General features: G+C 40.0%; 1 protein-coding gene across 2 annotated transcripts in view; it reads right to left on the bottom strand.

Moving 5' to 3' along the window:
- LOC101735335 (gamma-aminobutyric acid type B receptor subunit 1) overlaps positions 1 to 21,264 on the bottom strand; it is a 166,284-nt gene that overhangs the window by 19,274 nt on the left and 125,746 nt on the right. For both annotated transcript variants that reach the window (XM_012692556.4, XM_012692557.4), the window contains exons 6-11: positions 13,896 to 14,064; positions 10,299 to 10,414; positions 8,827 to 8,954; positions 6,026 to 6,167; positions 3,196 to 3,346; positions 1,937 to 2,177 (exon numbers count right to left, since the gene is read on the bottom strand). In XM_012692556.4, the coding sequence (XP_012548010.2) occupies positions 1,937 to 2,177; positions 3,196 to 3,346; positions 6,026 to 6,167; positions 8,827 to 8,954; positions 10,299 to 10,414; positions 13,896 to 14,064 (947 nt within the window). The remainder of the gene's footprint in view (positions 1 to 1,936; positions 2,178 to 3,195; positions 3,347 to 6,025; positions 6,168 to 8,826; positions 8,955 to 10,298; positions 10,415 to 13,895; positions 14,065 to 21,264) is intronic.

Raw genomic sequence — 21,264 nt, forward strand, 5'->3', positions numbered from 1 at the left:
AATTAAGTTAATGAAATGCTAAATTCTTCCAGTGCGACATATCGATAAAGTTCTAACACACCCAAATCGTAATTTGATTGGCAATTACGTCGCTTGGGCACGATTCGTGTCGAGAAAATGAAACGCCCCTAAATTGGATGCGTAGGACGAGGTGAGAAATCGTTGCCTTCACTGAAATCAATTTCAATGTGACCTCGTTATGCCCTGTTTTCTTCTCACCCCAATCATTGTACATAAATTTACTTTAACGTAATTTTGAGCGTATTTCAAATACATATTTTCAAGGTTGTCATAAAGCGACATGAACAAAATCTTTAATATTAACATCAGCTTAAATTCCATTAGAATTAATCGTTTGAATGGAGTGTCGGTATACTTTTTCGGAAACCCACAAATTTACAATTTGATAAAAGAAAATATAATGTCGCTTGATTGTCAGAAACAACATTTAAGAAAGATTATTAACAAAAAATTGTATAATATAAACTAGTTAAAAATAGGTCCATCCGTTATAGATTTTCTAAAATATAAAAGACTTTGATACTTGGGGCACAGATAATATACATATCATGTCTACGCCTGAAATGAAATGAAATGTATGAAAAAGTTGGTTAATTATGATTGAAGTGAGTATTTTGGTTAAGCATTGTTTGAAAATAATGTGTGGTGTATTTGTTAATTTAAAAAAGGTATCGTTTTTGTTAGTTAGATATCATCTATTTTCTTTATTGGCTAATTATCCAATGAGCCAGCAAGTGATATGCATTGTCAACAGAATATGTTATGAGCGCTCTTGATCATGTTTCATTTAAGTATCTTTATGACTGATGAATCGTGGCCTAAAGGATAAGACGTCCGGTGCATTCGTGTTGAAGCGATGCGCCGATGTTCGAATCCTAGGCGAGTACCAATTTTTCTAATGAAATACGTACTCAACAAATTTTAATGTTCACGATTGACTTCCACGGTGAAGGAATAACATCGTGTAATAAAAATCAAACCCGCAAGATTATAATTTGCGTCTGGTGGTAGGGACCTCTTGTGAGTCCGCACGGGTAGGTACCACCACCCTGCTTATTTCTGCCGTGAAGCAGTAGTGGTTTCGGTTTGAAGGGTAGGGCAGCCGTTGTAACTACACTTGAGACCTTAGAACTTATATCTCAAGGTGGGTGGTGCATTTACGTTGCAGATGTCTATGGGCTCCAGTAACCACTTAACACCAGGTGGGCTGTGAGCTCGTCCACCCATCTAAGCAAAAAAAACAACGTAGGTGCATTTGAAATCTTGAAATTGCTGTCATTAACTTTTAAAACACTTAAGTATTACAGAAATGGTTCTTTAATACGAATGCGTGCTTAAACAGTCCAAATATAGGTATTGGTTTAAGATTTATTGCGGGTGAACGTTTTTTGCAATTGGTTCAGCGCCAAACTAATGTTCGTAATAAATTTTCCGTTGTTAAAATGTTTTAAACACGTTACTAGCCTTAAATGGAACCTTCTATGTCTAGTATTTGAATATTAGTGTATCTCTTTTTGATCATATCTGTAAACTGTTACTATACAGATGAACGGGAATCACTTTGGTTGTGTAATACCAAAAAACTTGTCTTTAGTTCGTCTCACTGTCATCGTAGCGAGATACATAAACTAAAGCTTTAGTTAAATTAATAAGTGTTTTATATATACAGTTTTTTAGATATTTTTAATGAACAAAAAAGAAAACAGATGAATGCTTCCTCGATATGGGATGGGATACACTTCATCTATTACGGTAACGTCTGCTACATTATTACCCATGTATTTGTTACTGGCCTATTTGTGTTCAGCTGTGTTTGTTCCATAGGGTGGTTATTCACAATATGACACTTAGCTTTGTCTTATTCGCAATGGTCGAAGCACTAAACAATTTTAAAATGATGTTCAAAATTCCTCACCTTATTATCAATTTTTGGTTTAGTCGTATGTCGATGTACCCTCCAGACTTTCGTAAACATTGCTCCATATGCCATCGAGAATCCTGTAGCCAAGAGCCAAGCTCGGGCAGCGCACAATCCATTGAAGTGTTGAGGTAGTACCCATCGCCCATCGACGCCCAAAGCTACTGCCGCACAGAGACACACGCAGCATCCACAAAGCATTACGGTGTTGCAAGCCGGGTGGGACCATTGTATTACTCTAAAAGTTAGAAAACGGAATGGAATATAAAGTAATAACGAAATGTTTTAAGGATTTAGACATACATATATCAAGAAAATCCCGTAGACCTTTAGTCACAAGTGACTCTAGTGTTAGTGTTATGGTACGCTCGATCAAGGATATAGCTGTTTGGTACTAACACGGACACTTGCTATAAAGAATAGCGGCGGTAAAACCATCAATGGCTCATGCAATATTGACAAATTTCAAGCAGAGTGTAAATTTTTTGCCGTTCACATAAAAATATAATGCAGGCTTATTGATACCCTAAGAATATAAAGCTGGAACAAAAACGTTACGAGAGCGCAAACTGCCAGGGTTTAATGTCTATGACGCTGTTCTCTGGCAATAAAATAAGAAGTAACAGGATTACGATTCTGATAAATGGAAGCCATTGATGGATCGCACCGATACTGTATTGAAAGCACAAGGACTGTTGCCAATTTTGCGATGATATATCACGAATTTACAAATACAATGTTTTACAAAAACATTGCGTTGGAACCCTTGTTTTTACGAGTAACGCAATGAAATTGAAGAGGGTAGAATTTAAATTATTTGAGTATCATGAACGACATCTGGCAATAAAATGTGGAAAGCTCGGCTTCATAGAAATGTATCTAATGAATTCACGAATTTAAATACGTTGTTAGTTATTTGATTGTATTAAGTCATTTTCCTAAACCTTGCTTTAATATGATCTAAACAAAATTAATGTTGACTAAATAAGTCCACCACCAACTTGCTGAGCACTTTATGTTAAAGAAAATGAGAAATTTATGATTTTAGTAATAAAACAAGCATGCTCATGATGTGAATCAAGAATTAACGCGCTGAAACATCAAACGCGTTTACGATTTAAAACCGATCCACCGTATCATAAATTGCCCTAATTGATTTACCAGACCCCTGTCGATATCAGCGAACGTTCGGACTCGTATTCTGTCACCCGGGGCTGACGTTGACAAGGGGTCCTTTAAACAAAATATGACCTTACCTTCTGTGTCTATGCATTATATTAAATACGATAAGAGCTATGGCTGCCAATATTCCAGCGATGCAGAGGGCCGTCATACACGCGAAAAGCGGCAGAGAAACCGTTCGCAGCTCATTGACGACCACAGTTCGATCGGGAGGGACTTTTCCACCTGTCATAACATAAATCTTTGATTTTATGTATTGGTGACGAACGTAAAAGCTCGCGTAAAACTATTATTTATCGTTTAGTGCTACGAATAAATAAATATTGCCGTTCGACTGGTCTCCTTCCAAGAGTTCTTGTTGGTTTGGTTTAACGACGCGGTTAAATTAGTTCTTATGTGTAACCGGAACTGTATTCGCACTTTGCCCTTTAGCTACATTCTCGTAAAAAAGAAATCATATCAATTCCTTTCTAAGCTTTATTATGTTTGGATCGCTTTCTGTTGATGCTATATTATATTTATATTTGTACTGATGGTAGGACCTCTTGTGAGTCCGCGCGGGTAGGTACCACCACCCTGCCTATTTCTGCCGTGAAGCAGTAATGCGTTTCGATTTGAAGGGTGGGGCAGCCGTTGTAACTATACTTGAGACGTTAGAGCTTATATCTCAAGGTGGGTGGCGCATTTACGTTGTGGATGTCTATGGGCTCCAGTAACTACTTAACACCAGGTGGGCTGTGAGCTCGTCCACCCATCTAAGCAATAAAAATAAAATTAAAAAAACCTTTGAGAGTAGTTTTACGATAACGTTTTAATTTTGATATCTAATGTAATTTCGGCACTAATTTTAATATTAAAAGCATAATTTAACCTAATTACTTAGTTTACGTGGTGACTTAATCTTAATGAATTAATATTTCCAGTTTGGAGGGTGGGATGTTCATTATATTTATATCAATGAGACTTTGACCTCATGTCTCAAGGGGGCGTTTACATTGGATGTTTATCGGCTTCGATAACGACTCACTCTTTTACTACTTCAATAGGCAGAAGAGCATTTCCAACCGATCGTTGATTTTCAGGAATTGAGACTATGGTTTCATAGTATTATTAATCGTTTTCGTTCAATTGTAAATTAATATTCCATAAACAAAATCCTTTTAATGTTTAGCGGCTCTGTCGTAGCAAACTGCCATTTGGACCAGTCCGTATCATAACGGGTAAGACATACAGTGTACTTGTACCGACTGATATTGGAGCTCAAATTTGTCTGGAAGCAACTTTTCTGAGTAATAATTTGTTACCCAACAAATATTAATAAATATTCGCAATCATTATCCATTTTCAAGATAAAAGAATAACGACGCGTAATATAATGAACCCTATTTAAATTTACAAAACTTAACCGGTGGTAGGACATATTGTGAGCTCACGTAAGTGGAGAGGCATCTACCACCCTCTTACTTTTGCTTTGAAGCAGTAATGCGTTCTTGTTTGAAGATTTTGATCTGGTAACTACTCAACCCCAGATAGTCAGAGAACTTGGCTGCAAGCATTGAACTACGAAATCGTGCAAAAAAAATTAAAATTTAATACCTCTCGTAGAATATAGCAATTAGAAAAAAAACACCTCATTTTAATTTAGTCAATTATTCTTCCCCTTCCCTGCTCATGTTACCTGATTCATTAACGTGGATTAATTAAAATTTACAAAATGTTTTTAAAGGTGGATTGTTTTTATAAATAACAATAGAGTCGACAGAGTTTGAGAGTTAAACGAAGCGGTTTCTTATTACATAACGATTACGATGATAATTTGGATTTCCTTGAAGATAAATTAAGTTAGTATTAGGTCACGTTGTAGGTACTACTGGAGATATCAGCCAAGGATGGTTGGCGTAAAGCAAGCGGTCGGTCGTAATACTGTGCCAAATCTCGATAATAAGAGGACATGTTGCGCCGACCCCACATAATGTGGGATAAGGGCAAGAAGAAAGAGATACCTGTACCATTGACCCGTACTTGAACGCAGGAGTCACTAATACTGTCACCTGTTTACGTTTTCTGGAATGTTCCGCTCTCACACCAATAATAAGTAAGAAAGAGTTTACCCGTTTACAAAGACAGCGTATTCAAATATGAAACAAAATGCTTTATTCGCACCTTACAATTTACTTGAGATTTTATTTTACCTATTCAGAGTCATGTTCGTTGACGGGCGATGGCGGGAGCTTGATTTACTTTTCTTAAATTATATTGAAATAACCAATTTGGTTGGGATGACGTGACGTATATTAGATTTTTAGGTTGTTTTTTTTGCTGTCAAAAGATTTACATGTTTGCATTCATACAAAGGGATTATGTATTATGGTAGGCATTAGTTTTTAGAATTAGAATTGGGATTTCGCTATACGTGGGCTTTAAGAAATGTTGACGGTTTTACATTAAATAGTTTTAGACCTATTTTTAATACCGCTTTAGATAGTAATTTTTGGCAAAGATGCATCGGTCCAAACTTTGTATATCTTGTTGGAGTCTCAGCGAAGTTATGTTATATAACTCGCGAGTCATTTGATGAAACATCAGTATGGAGTGAGGCAATTAGGGCAAACCTTTTCTAATATTTGAAGACAATCGTGCGAATGAGAAGCCCTTTATTAAACTAAAATGGAGACACTTTCCGCCACTTATAGTGTTACATTACGAGGAGGCATTGTGTAGTAAAATCAGTTTTTTTTAAGGGATTAAAAAGAGATAATTTTCCTCGTTATTTTGATTACGATAGTAATAGGTACGCGAGCGGTGATTACCTACCCGTGCTGGCTCAAAATACGCCCTATCACCAGTACAATTATTTACATTTATTTGAATTTTTTTTATTATTGTAATGATACATGTACTTACCGACCCACCGTTCCCGATCTAGCCAAGTAAGGTTGTCTGCTTGTGTATCATAATATCCAAGTTTCACGTAATGATTGTCTGTTAATTGTTCGATTTGTGTCAGAGCTATGCGATCACCTTGAGACGAAAATGCTACCAATCCCTGTGAACAAAATCTTATTATTTAATAATCGTAATTATTATTATTTATTTATATTTATTTAAAATATTATTAATTACATAATATTTAAAAAAAAAAGATATTAAAAATACAATTTTTAAAAAAAAATAGATTGCCGCTGAGGGCGGTGTCTACGACACAAGCCACCACTGGTTAGGATTATTATTATTATTATTAAATGAAAATCAGTAGTACGATTTATATAGAGAACTTAATTTCTTTTTATAAAAGTCCAATTTAAATATACAGTGACTCAAGGAATCAGAATGACTTTTAAATATCCAACCATTTCACCAATCAAGAATTTGTTGGCACTTGCCAGTAATTCAAACACGCTTAGAAGGCCTCAAAACAAAACTTCTAATATCCTCATTAAATTGTTTGAAGGGTGACAAGAATGTGGCTTACTTGAGGCTGAGTAGTAATAAACGCTCCAAGACGCTAATTACGATAGAGGATTCTCCTTGAATCTCGTTAGAAAGATATGATATAACGCGGAAGAAATTAATTAAAATGGCGAGTGGCGGGTGTCACTAGAGCTTTTTTTTATATTTTTTTATTGCTTAGATGGGTAGACGAGCTCACAGCTCACCTGGTGTTAAGTGGTTACTGGAGCCCATGGACATTTACAACGTAAATGCCGCCACCAACCTTCATATATGAGTTCTAAGTTCTCAGTATACCTATAGTTACAACGACTGTCCCACCCTTCAAACCGAAACGCATTACTGCTTCACGGCAGAAATAGGCAGGGTGGTAGTATCTATCCGTGCGGCCTCATAAGAGGTCCAACCACCAGTAAAGTAAGTAAAGTGGACATAGTTGTATCATCTTAAATAATTACATAACACCAGAGAGCCAAACCCCTTTTGTTGACTGTGGCAACTATTTTAATTTCTTATGTCGGCGAAGACAGACGACGTACATTTTTTGTAAATTAGTTAGAACAAAAACTGCGTTCATAAAGAGACCACAGCTGAAACTAGAAAATTTTGTGCTTATTCAAAGTCTTAAGAGACCGTTTGCATTCTCGGGTAAATGATTGTCAGAATTTTACTAATACTGTTCTGAGATCGATGCCATTCAAACTCTTTTGTTCTATAAAAGTAAAAAAATCTATGAAATGTGTTCACACATACTGAGTAAAATTTATAAAAATAAGTAATAGAGATCCGCTCTGCTATCTAAACCGATAAAGTATTTAAATGTATAATAACATATGTAGTTTAATAACTAAAAAAACACGCTTAAATAGGAAACCGAATTGCCAATTAATTTCACATTTTTTGTGAATTGTCATCGGTACAATACAAAATTACAGCGAAGTTATAAGATTACTATATTGTCGTCGGTCTTTTATAGGTGTGCAAATTTTCAAGCCAATCACACATATTAAAGTTGGTGAAAATGTTGTTCAAAGATTCCGTTCTATACAAAAAGGCTTGTTAAAAAAAGCGTCTTATTAGTTGCTATTTCGTCTCGTAATAAATATTTCTCCAAAACGGTCTCGCAGTCGCAACAAAAGTATGTACTCTCATTTATGTTGAATAAAAATTTTTTGATTTGATTTGATTTGAAAAATATTAACGGCAACAACAATTTGACTAAAGAAAAAATATCTAAATATTAAAATTAAAATTCATAGATAAGAAGGTTAACAGGAATTCCATGAATTTTTAACTCGTTAAGCCCGAACAAGAAAAAGAGCTTTATTAAATTTGAGAATGTAGGGCGCTTTTTTTAATTTACTTTAGGTGAAAATACATTTCAAAGTTAATTGTTTTTTTTAACATATTACGTTTCAGTAGATAGGAACAATTCGTGGTCCAGTGCCGTTAATGGCGTAGTTATTGCCATGGCATGCATTAGATGCATGAGGTCAAACTTTAATTTGTATCAGAGTTAAAGACTATGCTACTGCATATACATATATCTGTACGAAATGCACCATTGCTGTCGGTGGCTGCTTAGAAAATTGGGGGTATGCAATCCATATTGATTTGTAGCTGAAATAGACAAAACTAGCTAGACAAGGCTAGCTTTGTCCCATGACACGATGTGGTTCATTTGGTATATTAATTTATTAGTAAGTAACTTCTACTAAAAATAAATATTATTACTATGCAACTTAGTGTAAGGTGCACTTTAAAATCGGGGAGTTCCAAGGATTTGCAAGCTCACTAAGGATATTGCTGGTACTGACACAGACACGTGCTATAAAGGAGAACGGCGGTAAAGCCATCAATGGTCTAGAAAATATTGACAAATTTCAAATAGAGTGAATTTTTTAAGGGATTCACGTTTAAATAACATAACTGAAAATAAAACAGAAGTTATTTGTATAGGTAATGAATGACATAGCAATGAATATTTCAAATATGTCTGTGCTAGAACGGAAGACTAGTTTTGGGTGGTTTCTAAACGAATTTCTGAATTGGTTAATAAATTTCAAATGTTATAATTTTTTATTTTGGGCAGTAAAAACATAATCAAATTCTTATTGCGTCGATATTCCATAATCTGTTTCGCCCAACGTTGTTTATTAATTTTGGCAAAAGTTTGACATGCACTGTATGTTTATCTTTATTAGTAAAAGTACACGCGAGAGTAGGAAGACGTAAAGAGATAACGCGGTACTCACCGAAACACCAAGGAACGACGTCGAATTTATGGCTTCGTAAATGTCATCAGCTATTTTCTTGTTTGTGTACGTGAAATTCTTCAAACTCAAACCGCTCTTCTGCAGTTTCTCCATTGTTTTATTGAAAGCTAAAATTCGGTTATTTTATCGCATTTGTTAATTGACCTTTGGAGTCGTTTTTTAGGAAATAGAAGTAGGACCTTGGGAGTGTTAGTAACATTTTTTCTTGTAGTTTCGATTAGTGATAAAAAAGTATATATAACATTGTTAATGATTTCAAAATTAATACAAATTTAGAGTTAAACGTAACTATTGTATTGTTTATTGCAATTTTAAGTTGAAATATTCCTTGTACTGATACAGTCGTCCAACAAACATTTTTAATGTATTTTATAATCTTCTGTTACATTAGCCAAATCAACTGTTATATAATCAGAACACAGTGTTGGTTCATTTACATTTTGTTCTTAAGTTTGATACGAATGACTATAATTTTGACAAGTAAAACAGAAGAATTATTTTTCGCTTCGAATACTTATTAATTAGATTATGTAGGAGAGAGAGCTTTCTCGAAGTAATTTTGTTCCTAGAAGTTGTCTGAGTAGTATTTCATTTCATTTTACCAAGAATTTTGAATAGAATAGAATTAGAATAGAAAATATTAAACTTTATTCAGCACCATAAGCAAAAAGTTTATTATTCGATTTAATAATTAACGAGTGTTATCTTATAGCTTAAAGCGATATCTTCCGAGAAATCTTGTATTGAGTGGCCTTATTTAGTGAAAATAACGGTGATTTTCTATCAATACAATGTTTTTTTTTTTTTTCTTTTTTTTTTTGTAAATAAATAATAAATAAGTAAATATTTACTAACAGTCACGCCACGTTAACTGGTCCCGTGATAAGTTCGTAAAGAACTTGTGTTACAGGTACCAGATAACGGAAATAAATATAAGATTTTTATTATACACATACACATATTTAATATACATCCATAACCCTGGAAAAGACATTTATATTTATCATACAAATATCTTCCATTGGCGGGATTCGAACCCGCGACCCCCTTGTGTAGTGACCATGTCACTTACCACTACACCAGACGGCCGTTATTATGTTATTAGTTATATGTTATTAGTTACATTGTTCGATCGGCATTTTTATTATTTACGATAGGCTAGCTCTTTCCCCACCTGAATCCTGGAGCATACCCTAAATGCCGCTTTTTACTTTGAGACACTAGGTAGAAGTAGTAGTTTCTTAAAATATAGCGTAAAATGAAACGTATTATTTTTGTTCAAATATGAGCTTACATTGAGACGTTAGGTATAAATTTAATTTGTCTAATTAAAACGGAACGAATTACTGCTAGGCAGCAGCAGAAACAGCTAGAGTGGTGGTACTTTTTTTTTCGCGGCAGAAATCAAGTTCTAGTTTTGATGTAAACAGTTAATATAGAAAAATGATTACCCAGAGCAACAGACCAGACTGCATCATAAGCCAAGGGTGCCTCTTGGTAGCCTTCCGGATACCGTTCTCCATCGATGTCGTAGCCAGCTTCGCGGAGTGCCTCATTTAATCTTGACCTGACGACAAAAATGGCATTAAGAAATTTAAAATTCCAGTTGCAAAAAAATCTTTGGGGAATCCGGTTTTTATGAAAAATGAACATGTGAACAATGCTTAGTACTTCTCTATTACTGTTTTAGTCATCAAAAGCCCACTGAGTTTCTCGCCGGATCTTCTCAGTGGGTCACGTTCCGATCCAGTGGTAGATTATGCGAAGCACTGCTCTTGCTAAGGTTAGTGTTTATAGCGTCGTCAGGTGAGCTCATCTACTAGTTCTGTGAATCTAACTAGTTTAACCCTTCGAGGTTATTAGAATAAGTATGAAAAAAAGTCATTAAAAATAAAAATAAAAGCGTTAATGTTAAAGTTGTAACGTTTGTTGATGGTAGTATATCGTGAGCCTACACGGCTAGGTACCAAACACCATTTTGGTTATTTTTGGCTCCAAGCAGCTATATCTTCCTTTAAAGGATCAGACGTCTATTAAGTAATACAATTAAGATCTCGAACTCATATCTCGAGCTAAATGTCCTCCAGTAACCATTTAATATCAGGTAAGCCGTCACCGTTTACCTATTAACGTAATAAATTACCTTTTTTTTTACTAAAATTTGAATTCTTTCTTAGTCGTGACGCAGTTTCGATAACGTTTTGATATCCCGTTAACCTCGAATGAATGACTAGATCGGCACATTGTGTCAACCGAGGGCAATTGGCCAATAAATCACATATTAACGGTTATAAAGGCCATTTCTAGGTCGGGGTCTCTCGGGGCCCTTGAAATCACCGAAATGGCACACGAATTGTTCAGTGATTACGGCACGGATAAATTAATATCTAGACAAATAAAAATGTATTTTCGTTTGTGTCTCTGTCTATCATTATCATCATCATTATCAGCCCACAGTCGTCCACCGCTGGACGGACATATGTAGGCGTCTGTTCTGTAAGGGTTCGTATCCGGTTAATCCGGTTGTGATGTTATTTGGAATAGTTGCTGTTGGCATTACAGAAGTGTCTGTCATAGTACCATTAACTTACGGTAGATAGCGCGCTAGGCTTCAAGAAATCGACGTTCCTCTTCAGTTTACGACAGTTTTAAAACACAATACTTAAAAAAGGCTAAGATTCTGCTGAAGGATTTGTAAAATCACAGATACCAGCAATGTATTGTACGAGAGGAGTACCAAAGTAAGCCGAGTTGCTTAGGGATCTGAACGGATTATTCTTATCCGGGTTAACCGGGACTCGAGATAGCCTGGCCTCAAATAGCAACCGTTTCCGCCTTATCGTTTGGACTCTCTGAATCGCGTTTGACAAATGCGGTGCGATTTTTCGTTAGTTTAATTCTGAAAACATTACGCGACTACCTCTTTTTGACATTTTTTTTCTTGGATTGACAAACGAGAATTGACGTTTTGAACTGGTAGGACCTGTTGTGAGTCCGCACGGGTAGGTACCAACACCCTGCCTATTTCTGCCGTGATGCAGTAATGCGTTTCGGTTTTAAGGGTGGGGCAGCCGTTGTAACTATACTTGAGACCTTAGAACTTATATCTCAAGGTGGGTGGCGCATTTACGTTATAGATGTCTATGGGCTCCAGTAACCATTTAACACCAGGTGGGCTGTGAGTTCGTCCACCAATCAAAGCAATAAAAAAAACAAAAAAAAAAGAGCTCACGGTCCAACTGGTGTGACGTAATTAGCGGAACCCATTAACATCGGCCTATAAGCATAGCGCTACAAATCACTAGTGCGGGCCAGCAGCTGTGACGACATTTTGATCGCGTTTACTGAAAAGTTTGGCCGTCTGTATTTGAACAATTAGGAACTCTATATTAAGTCTGTATTTTATTATTCTTATTATTTCAAGTGAATACCTATCCCCTATTTTGCGACCCGAATGAGTATAAATTTCATAGTATATAAGCCTTCAAATCGGAAATCAAAATTGCTTCACAGCCGATGTGGACTGGGCAGTAAAAACTGTCAGAGGTCGATTCTAGGACTTCCTGCCAATTATTATGCAAGCTATAAATTTTGTTACACCCTGTTATTTCTTCATCACAGAAATCAGTCGGGAGCACGTGTTGCTTGAGTATTTATTCAGAAAAATTGATTAAAACTAAAGGATCTGAAACTAAGCATAAGTGCGCCACGATACGAACACATCGAGTGTGTTGCCAAATACGCAACGCATACCCCGGAATGTTATTGGCATCAAATTATTTATTTGACATGTATAATTTTTAGATATACCTCGATTTCAAGTTTGTCATACTGGATGTGTATTTTTTTGCTTAGATAGGTGAACTAGCTCACGGTCTATCCAGGGTCTACTGAAGCCCCTATGAGCTTATCTATACATCACAACGTGAATATGAATCAAGTACGTATTTCATTAGGAAGATTGGTGCTTGTCTGCGGCATTCGAACACTGGCGCAGTCGCATAACTCGGTACGAGTAGATCGGGCGTCTTATTCTTTAGGCCACGACGATGACAGTAAAAAAAGTTTTTATAGCATTAGTAAGTAGATGTGCGCACGTCGTATAGAGAACTTATTACACAGGCATCTCGTACGTGAATTTAATTATTTTTTTGAAGTAATACTTCTTTAGGCGCGTTATGAAAAATTGATGAGAGTGAAATTTTACGATTCGCGCGCACCGTGACACAAAATTAACAGAAATGAAGTTGCCCACTAAATCGCTCATTACAATACGACCGACGTAACTTGGCGAGTCTGAATATAGCCGCAGGTGAACTGTCGCGCATGTACACTCGTAAAAAAAGTGTTATTAGCATTCATGTTTTAGTAATATAAATGACAAAATTATTATTTAATATAATTCATACTAAATATTATTAAATTATTAACGTTAAATATTTATTATTAATTATTTAATATTTAAAAAAAAAAAAAAAAAGTATAATTTCTTACGCGCGTACATAAGTACACGCACCCTTTTTTTTATTGCTTACGTGGGTGGACGACCTCACAGCCCACCTGGTGTTAAGATATTCTAAGGTCTCAGTATAGTTACAGCGGCTGCCCCACCTTTCAAGCCGAAACGCATTACTCCTTCACGGCAGAAATAGGCGGGGTGGTGGTGCCTAACTGTGAGGACTCACAAGAGGTCTTACCACCTGCGGGTTTGATTTTTATTACACTATGTTATTCCTTCACCGTGGAAGTCGATCGTGAACATTTGTTAAGTAAGTATTTCATTAAAAAAATTGGTACCCGCCTGCGGGATTCGAACGTCGTTGCATCGCTAGATACGAATACACCGGACGTGTTATCCTTTAGGCCATCACGACTTATTTCACCATCGGTATATCTTTGAAACCAGAACGCATGGCTGCTTCGCCGTTGAGGGCTTCCAATACGCTCTGCCACCATTATGTACGTTTAAGATTATTCTTGATAATCAAAATCGAATAATAACAGTAATAAGGAAATTATAAGGTGCTTCAACAAAACCAAAAACTTACCTAAAATCTTCAGATGTCATTCCGGATATCGTAGTTTGGTTGGCATTTTGATTCCACATTAGAGCTTCGGTTGTGAGGTGACCTTCGGCCGCTTCTCTCATCTGTTCCACCGTGCATTCGATGCCTTCCCGTTCTAGATTCGTCTCGAACCAATTATCCTCATACCAACCTAAAAAAACGATCTTTATTAAGAACTTAGGGCTTAATAACTTTCTGGTTGACTCTTGGTATTTATAAAACTCCCCAACACAGAAGGTCAATGCATATTACATTATAATGTTATAAATTTAAAATTATATTATTAGAATAATATTATTATTATTTATATTTATATAATAATATATATTTTCTTCTTCTCTATGTATAAAAATGAATTGCTGTTCGTTAGTCTCGCTAAAACTCGAGAACGGCTGGACCGATTTGGTTAATTTTGGTCTTGAATTATTTCTGGAAGTCCAGAGAAGGTTTAGAAGGATTAGGAAAATACGAAAATGCTCGGAATTAAATAAAAATAACAATTTTGTTTTCCCTTTGATGTGTCCCCCGTCGGACGTAATCCTTTTGTTTGTTTTAAGTTTATTTTATACAAAAGTTTAGGTCTTTTAGTTATCGATTGAGGTACTAGAAAGTCTGCCGGGTCAGCTAGTTATTATATATAAAAAATGGCGGCACTACTTTTAATAAAAAAAATTTTTCGCTATTGTTTCTTTTTGGAGCCTATTTTTGGAGTCTCGACTTGAGTTTTTAGTCCAATATTATGTATATTTAAAATCTCGCATTTCATAGACGTCTAAAATATTTAAAAAATTAAAATCGAGAACGTATTAATTAAAAATGTTATTTATTAGAATTTATTAAACGACTTGAAAAATGTAGATCTGTGTGTAACCTTAGTGTGCATTGACCTTTAATGTCGAGATTTATATTCATCAAAATTAAAATCATAATAAAAAAATATGAAGGTTTTATTCATTGCCGTAGTTGCGCAAACGAACTGAGAGACGTCCTTTATTTGATAATAATATTTGTATATGGTAATGACGATTGGTAAGGTAACCGAAAATGACTTAAATACAGCGAGGGTGATAATACCTCCTCCAGCAATTCTCCTCACATTACTCCAGACTATCACAGCGATAATCGTTCATCGTGGAAATCGTGGCCAATAATTGAACCCCATCATAGTCATATCACTCGAACCGCCGCGGACAATTCTAAAATATTTATGATGCTTCGTATGTATGTGAATTAACGCGTTGCATGTAGGAATATATTGCGCATGTCATTGTAGTAGATGGAGCGTGACATAAAACTTTATGCCGAATCTTTTTTTTGTAAAACTATGAATACTAGTGGTCCCGCAGTAGTCGAAATTCGACTATAATTAATTGAAATTATAAGTTTCAACATTATTATGGTCCTATTGTTACAGATTTCGCCAAGACTACACTATAGACAAATATTCGTAATATTAAAGATAAACAAAACTAACCTATTCTTTTTTTTTTTTTGTGATTGAAGGATTACTGGTGGCCCGGAGGCCTTTCCAGTTTCACCAGGACAGGTGGGCGAGCAAAGGCTCAGCCAGGAGGGGTGGGATTTGCTAACAGCTACCCGAGCGCCTCCGAAGGAGACCTAACAACTCAAGAGTAGCTGCTTCGCGAATGAATTTACTACCGGATCGGAATCGCGACCCGCTGAGAATATCCGGCGAGAAACTCAGCGAGCTGATTCATGGGTTAGGTTGCACGGCGAACTCTTTGTCGAGTTCGACGAGTACGGTTACCGAGGTCCCTAAGCCTGCTCCCAGAGCTGAAGGCGTCTAGTGCGAAGGTTATTGGATCTGATGGATCCGTAAGGACGTGTCTAGGGCGTCGACGGTGACTGGCTCCTGCATGATCAGGATTCGGGGAGTAGTCAGCGGCGGCTACGATAAGGCGATTATCATGACGCATAGCCTTATCGAAGTACCGTTCCGACGCTGACTTCATGTATTTCTGTATAGATTCGAGGCCCAGGTCGTCGTGTAGGTCAACGTTCCTCACGAACCACGGAGCTCCGACGGCTAACCTGCAAAAGCGGGATTGTAGAGATTGAAGGGTGTCTATGTGTGTGCGGGCCGCGTGAGCGAACACCACACTCGCGTAAGTCATGACGGGCCTTATGCAAGTTTTGTAAAGTGTCACCTTGTTCCGAAGGGACATTTTACTCCGCTTACAAATCATGGGGTAGAGTCTACCGAGAATAAACGCGGCACGGTCACGGACTGATTTTATATGCGGGCGGAATGTCATCGATGCATCCAGGGTAACGCCCAGGTACTTGACCTTCCTGGCCCAGGGTATGGATTGACTAAAGAGAGTAATCGGGGGTGTGAGATTCCTCCTCCTAATACGGGAGGAAATCCGTGTGGAGCTTCCCCTCTGAAATAGCACCGCAGTACTTTTCGCTGGGTTGATGTCTATGCGCCATTTTCGGAACCACTGTCCTAGGGCTAGGGCTGCGCTCTGAAGCTTCTTCGCGATTAGGGACTTGTTTCTACTGGAATAGTAAACAGTCGTGTCGTCGGCGAATAAAGCTAAATGGGTCGGCGGCGACCGGGGAATATCGTTAACGAATAAGCTAAATAGGAGGGGTGAGAGGACAGAGCCTTGCGGGACTCCAGCTGTGAGAGGTCGTGGGGAGGAGCGGGTTCCCTCGACTCGATATCGAAAAGAGCGGTTCGACAAGAAGTCCCGTATGATGAGCACGAGACTATCCGGCACACCCATGTTGAATAGTTTGAAAATCAAACCGTTGTGCCAGACTTTGTCGAACGCTTTTGCGACGTCGAAGAAGAGAGCTCCCGTGTATAACGGTTTTGGTCGATTAAGCCCCACAAGAATGTGCTCCGTGAGGCGGTGCACCTGTTGAACGCATGAGTGATTTGTACGGAATCCGAATTGTTCATCGATGAGAATGCCCTTGGATGAGACGAAGTCTCTGAGGCGTTTGTAGAGCAGACGCTCATACAGTTTGCCTAGAGACATGAGGAGGCTGATCGGGCGGTAGCTCGTCGGATGATTTTTTGGTTTACCGGGTTTATGTATGCCGATAACGTCCGCTTCTTTCCACACCGCGGGAAAGATACAGTTCGCCATAGCGGCATTGAAAATAGATGCCAACATCACGATGATTTGGACGGGTAGAAGTTTAATAACGCGATTGGATATACCGTCGGAACCGGGAGCCTTGCGAGGACGTAGGTCTTTGATCAAGTCTTTAACTTCCATCGGGGTGACGGGTGGTAACGCATCAGAGGGTGGCAAGGAGGCTCTGCGTTCTACCTCACTGTCTACTAATTCTACATGAACAGGGTCCACGGATTGAGTGCTGGGCGTACACTGGGTTTGCAATGTATCGGCCAGCAGCTCTGCTTTTTCGTCATCATCGAACGCCGTGAGTCGGCCTGAGGGGCCTACGAGGGGGGGCATAGTTACTACCGTATCCGATTTGAGAGTACGAGCTAAGCGGTAGTAAGACCTTTGGGAGGGCGCGAGTCCTTCTAAGAAATCAGACCATCTGGCATCTCGGACTTCGGCGATGCGAGATTTTACGTCGCGTTGTAGGGCACGCATTCGAATACGATTTTCCGCGGTAGGATACCTGTCGTAGGCGCGTATTGAGGCGTTCTTAGCTCTAAGGAGTTCCCTAATATCGTCGGACAATTTAAAGCGGTGAAGGAAGTCCTCCGCTACAACTTGTTTCGATGACCTATCTAATGTCGAGGTGATGTGTGACGTTAAGATGTCTATGGCTTCAGCGGTATCCTGAGGAGACGGGGTAGAGTCCGGGCTAAACGGTAGCGATGGTGGATCAGATTCAGCCAGGCTGATGCCCAGCGTGTGCCAATCCACCACAGTCCTCGTGACGGGAACGGAATCGGGAGCGCGACCGAGCTTCATAACGACGGGACGGTGGTCTGAATCTAACTCTGAAACTACTTCGATCGAGTGTAAGCGCAGAGTTACGTTTTTTAATAACGCTATGTCGAGTATATCCGGGCGATGCGCGATATTTAGCGGGTAGTGAGTCGGGATTAGCGGAGCGACGATATCGAAGGCGAGATTATCGACTAACGCGTCAAGCCGCCTGCCATTCGGGGTTGTGGTGTGTGAGTTCCACCTGATGTGTTTACAATTTAGGTCGCCCGCCAGAATGACAGAGCTCCCCATGCCGAGCAGCGCCTCGATATCACTGCTTAGAACGATCTTATCCGGTGGAAGATAAACGGACGCGATAACGATCGGCGCGTGTCCCGTCAGTGAGATTCGGCACACTGATGCTTCGATATTAGCGAGCGCGGGAGGATCGAGTGGGACGCAATGCAGGGCTCTTCTATAGTAAATGACGGTACCACCACCACGAGCAGAGAGCCTGTCGTTCCTGACCATGTTATAGTTCGCGATTTTAGGGTCACGGCGCGCGGGCTTAAGTAGGGTCTCCTGCACTAAAAAGATATCAATTTGATGGTCACGCAAAAAGTCAGAAACCTGATCACGCTGGTTTGCGAGACCGTAAGCGTTAAAAAATCCTATCGTTACGGATAGGGGCTTTATTCTACTTATATACGCCATTAATTACCGGCGGAGTGAGGGGAGGACGTACGTATTTAATGACGCGTATACGTCGGCGTATTCTTGCACAACGGCGATAAAGTGTTGTGCAGTGGAGGCAGAGCGAATGGCGTCGCCCAAAGCGTTAACGCGCTCAAAGTTGATCGACTGAAAGAAGTCGATCGCTAAAGCGAGATTGTCGGACGCGGTCGGAGGGCAAGTCGCGGGAGAAGGACGAGTCGCGGGGGCGGGACGAATCGCGAAGGAGGGAGTTGTAGCCGTGTTCATGTACGGCAGCGGTTTCGCCCAGGCCGAGACACTGGGCACCGGCGCCGGAACGAACGCTGGCTTAGCCTGCGACACAGAGGGTGCCGAGGCTTTGATGTCTGGGCCGGAAGCTCGGAGGTGGTTTTGGCGGGCGACGCGGCGATTTATTTTCGGGGCTCGGGGGCATCCGCGGTAATTTGCGGGGTGACCCTGTGTTCGACACAGGACGCAGCTAGGCGGTTCCGTCGCGGTTTTTTGATCGCGAGTGCAGAGGGCCGTGGCGTGATCGCCTAAGCACTTGACGCATCGGGGGTGCGCGTGACAGTTACGGGAAGAATGCCCGTATAATTGGCAGTTATGGCACTGGCTAGGTGTGCCTTTCTTGTGTGGGGTTTCGACTGCGATTCCGGAAAGGCTACAGACCGTTCGGATGTTGAATATTTGCTTACCCTCGGGGGTAGGCTGGAGGGCGACGAGAACCATATTATATGGCTCTCTTCCGCGGCCTGTGTGCATGCGGTGTACGGAGTTAACCGGTAGGCCTTTTTCGAGAAGGTCGGCCTTGACGAGCTCGGCATCCAACTCTTTAGGGATGCCACGTATAACGGCACGGAGTTCGCGCTCCTCCTGGAGCGTATATGTGTGGAAACTTATACGCTCCTTACGGAGGTAAGAAGAGAGGGCCCTATGGTCGTCGGATGTTCGAACCTTAATTTGAATGCCGTTCGCGAGGTTACGGGCATTCGTGAAATTGATATTTTTGGCCTTAAGGGCCAGGGAAACTCGTTCCCAAGCTGCCTTCTCTTGAAGGATTACCGGGGGAGGGGTCTGGACTTTATTTTGTGCCACCGGACGCGGCGACGGAGTGGCACGGGCTGGAGGCGCAACGGGAGTCTGAGGGCGGGGGCGCGACGCGTTCGCGGCTTTGCTAATTTTAGCGGCCGCGGGAGCTCGAGACTCCGCGGCACGCTTCTTACCCTTTTGCACCAGGGTGAATCCATCCGTCGATGAGGCGGGAGCGAGGTCGACCTCCATCTCCGAGTCAGAGTCGGAGGACGAGGAGGCGGGCGCAGGTGACCTACGAGTAGGTGTTTTGGACGGCGCGACGGAGGCCGCGGATGATGATCGCGCTGCTGGAACGGTGACCACGGCGGACGACGCAGCAGTTTTACTCGCCACTATAGGCGACGCGGGAACGGCAGGCACGACGGAGGCTGCGGTGCTCGATGCAGAAGCTTTGCACGCAGGTACAGGCGACGCAGGAGCAGCGAGCTCGGTGGAGTCCACGAGAGGGCTCGCAGTGTGATCGGCCTTGAAGGCCTGAAACTCGGAAGTGAGCTTTGGGTAGCGAAGCCGGAGAAATTCCGCAAATACAGCATCCATGACGTCTACGTGCCCAGGTGGGGCTACCCTGGGTCTTAGAAAACACTCGCCTTGAGGCGAGGCCCCGACTTCTCGGACCTGAGCGGTTCTATTGAATACAGGTGGCGATGCGGCACGATTACTACAGGACAAAGAAAAAACACAACAAAACGGAAATAACAAAAAGAAACAAAACAATTAAACACTTACAGGAAGACAGTTTGTCGGCAGATGTACCACGAACACAGAAATAACAAAAGGAAACAAAACAAATAAAAACTTCCAGGAAAAACACTTGGTCGGCAGATGTACCACGAACACAGGCCGCGCGAACAATGGCCGGGCTAACAAAAGCCGGGCGAACAAAGGCCGGGCGATCGAGTGAGTGGTCGATGAGCACGTCCGCGCGAGACAGGTGCCTCTATCGGAATGAACCTATTCTCAATTTGGCTACAGACTTTAAGTAATAACAAAAGTTTGACAATAAACAAAGAGTATATGTGTGTGTGTCAAATACATGGTAGTGTGTGTAATGTTTTCCTTATTGATTTAATGTATTCCTAATCCATAATTAAAAAAATAAATTAGCATTCTGCACTTCTTCTCTATATTCTCTATACGTGTGGAAAATTTCATAATGCTCCGTCTGAGCAATTTTTTTAAAAAGGGATACAAAGTCTTTGCTTCACTTATTAATATATAGATATATCTTTCACACAATAATATAAAAATACATATTTTAACGAACGCCTAAATGAGGCGAACCTATAGACGAGTATCGGTGTTAACAATTTTTGCATCTCTGAAATTCTATTCGCTGTTTTCTATTTTTTATTCGATGCCACTTTCAAATCGTGAGTAATTATGGTACGTAGGTAGATACTGTCAAAAAGTAGCAACAGTTAATAAGCCAATTACGTGGTAAAAGTGGAATGATTCCGTTTTATTCGTACAGCAAAGCGGCGCCTCACCCTCGACCATTATTTATCCCCTTTTCTCTATCCATTTCCTTTGTCCTGTTTGTTAGTACGACCTGAGGCGAACAAATGTGTGTTTGTTGTGTCGCTACAGCGTGCCCGAGCCTCGCGGCCACGTATTTTCACGGAACTTGAGCGAAATGTTTTTTTCTGAATAGCAATATAACT

This window comes from Bombyx mori, chromosome 15, assembly GCF_030269925.1.
Source record: "Bombyx mori chromosome 15, ASM3026992v2".
NCBI lineage: Eukaryota > Metazoa > Arthropoda > Insecta > Lepidoptera > Bombycidae > Bombyx > Bombyx mori.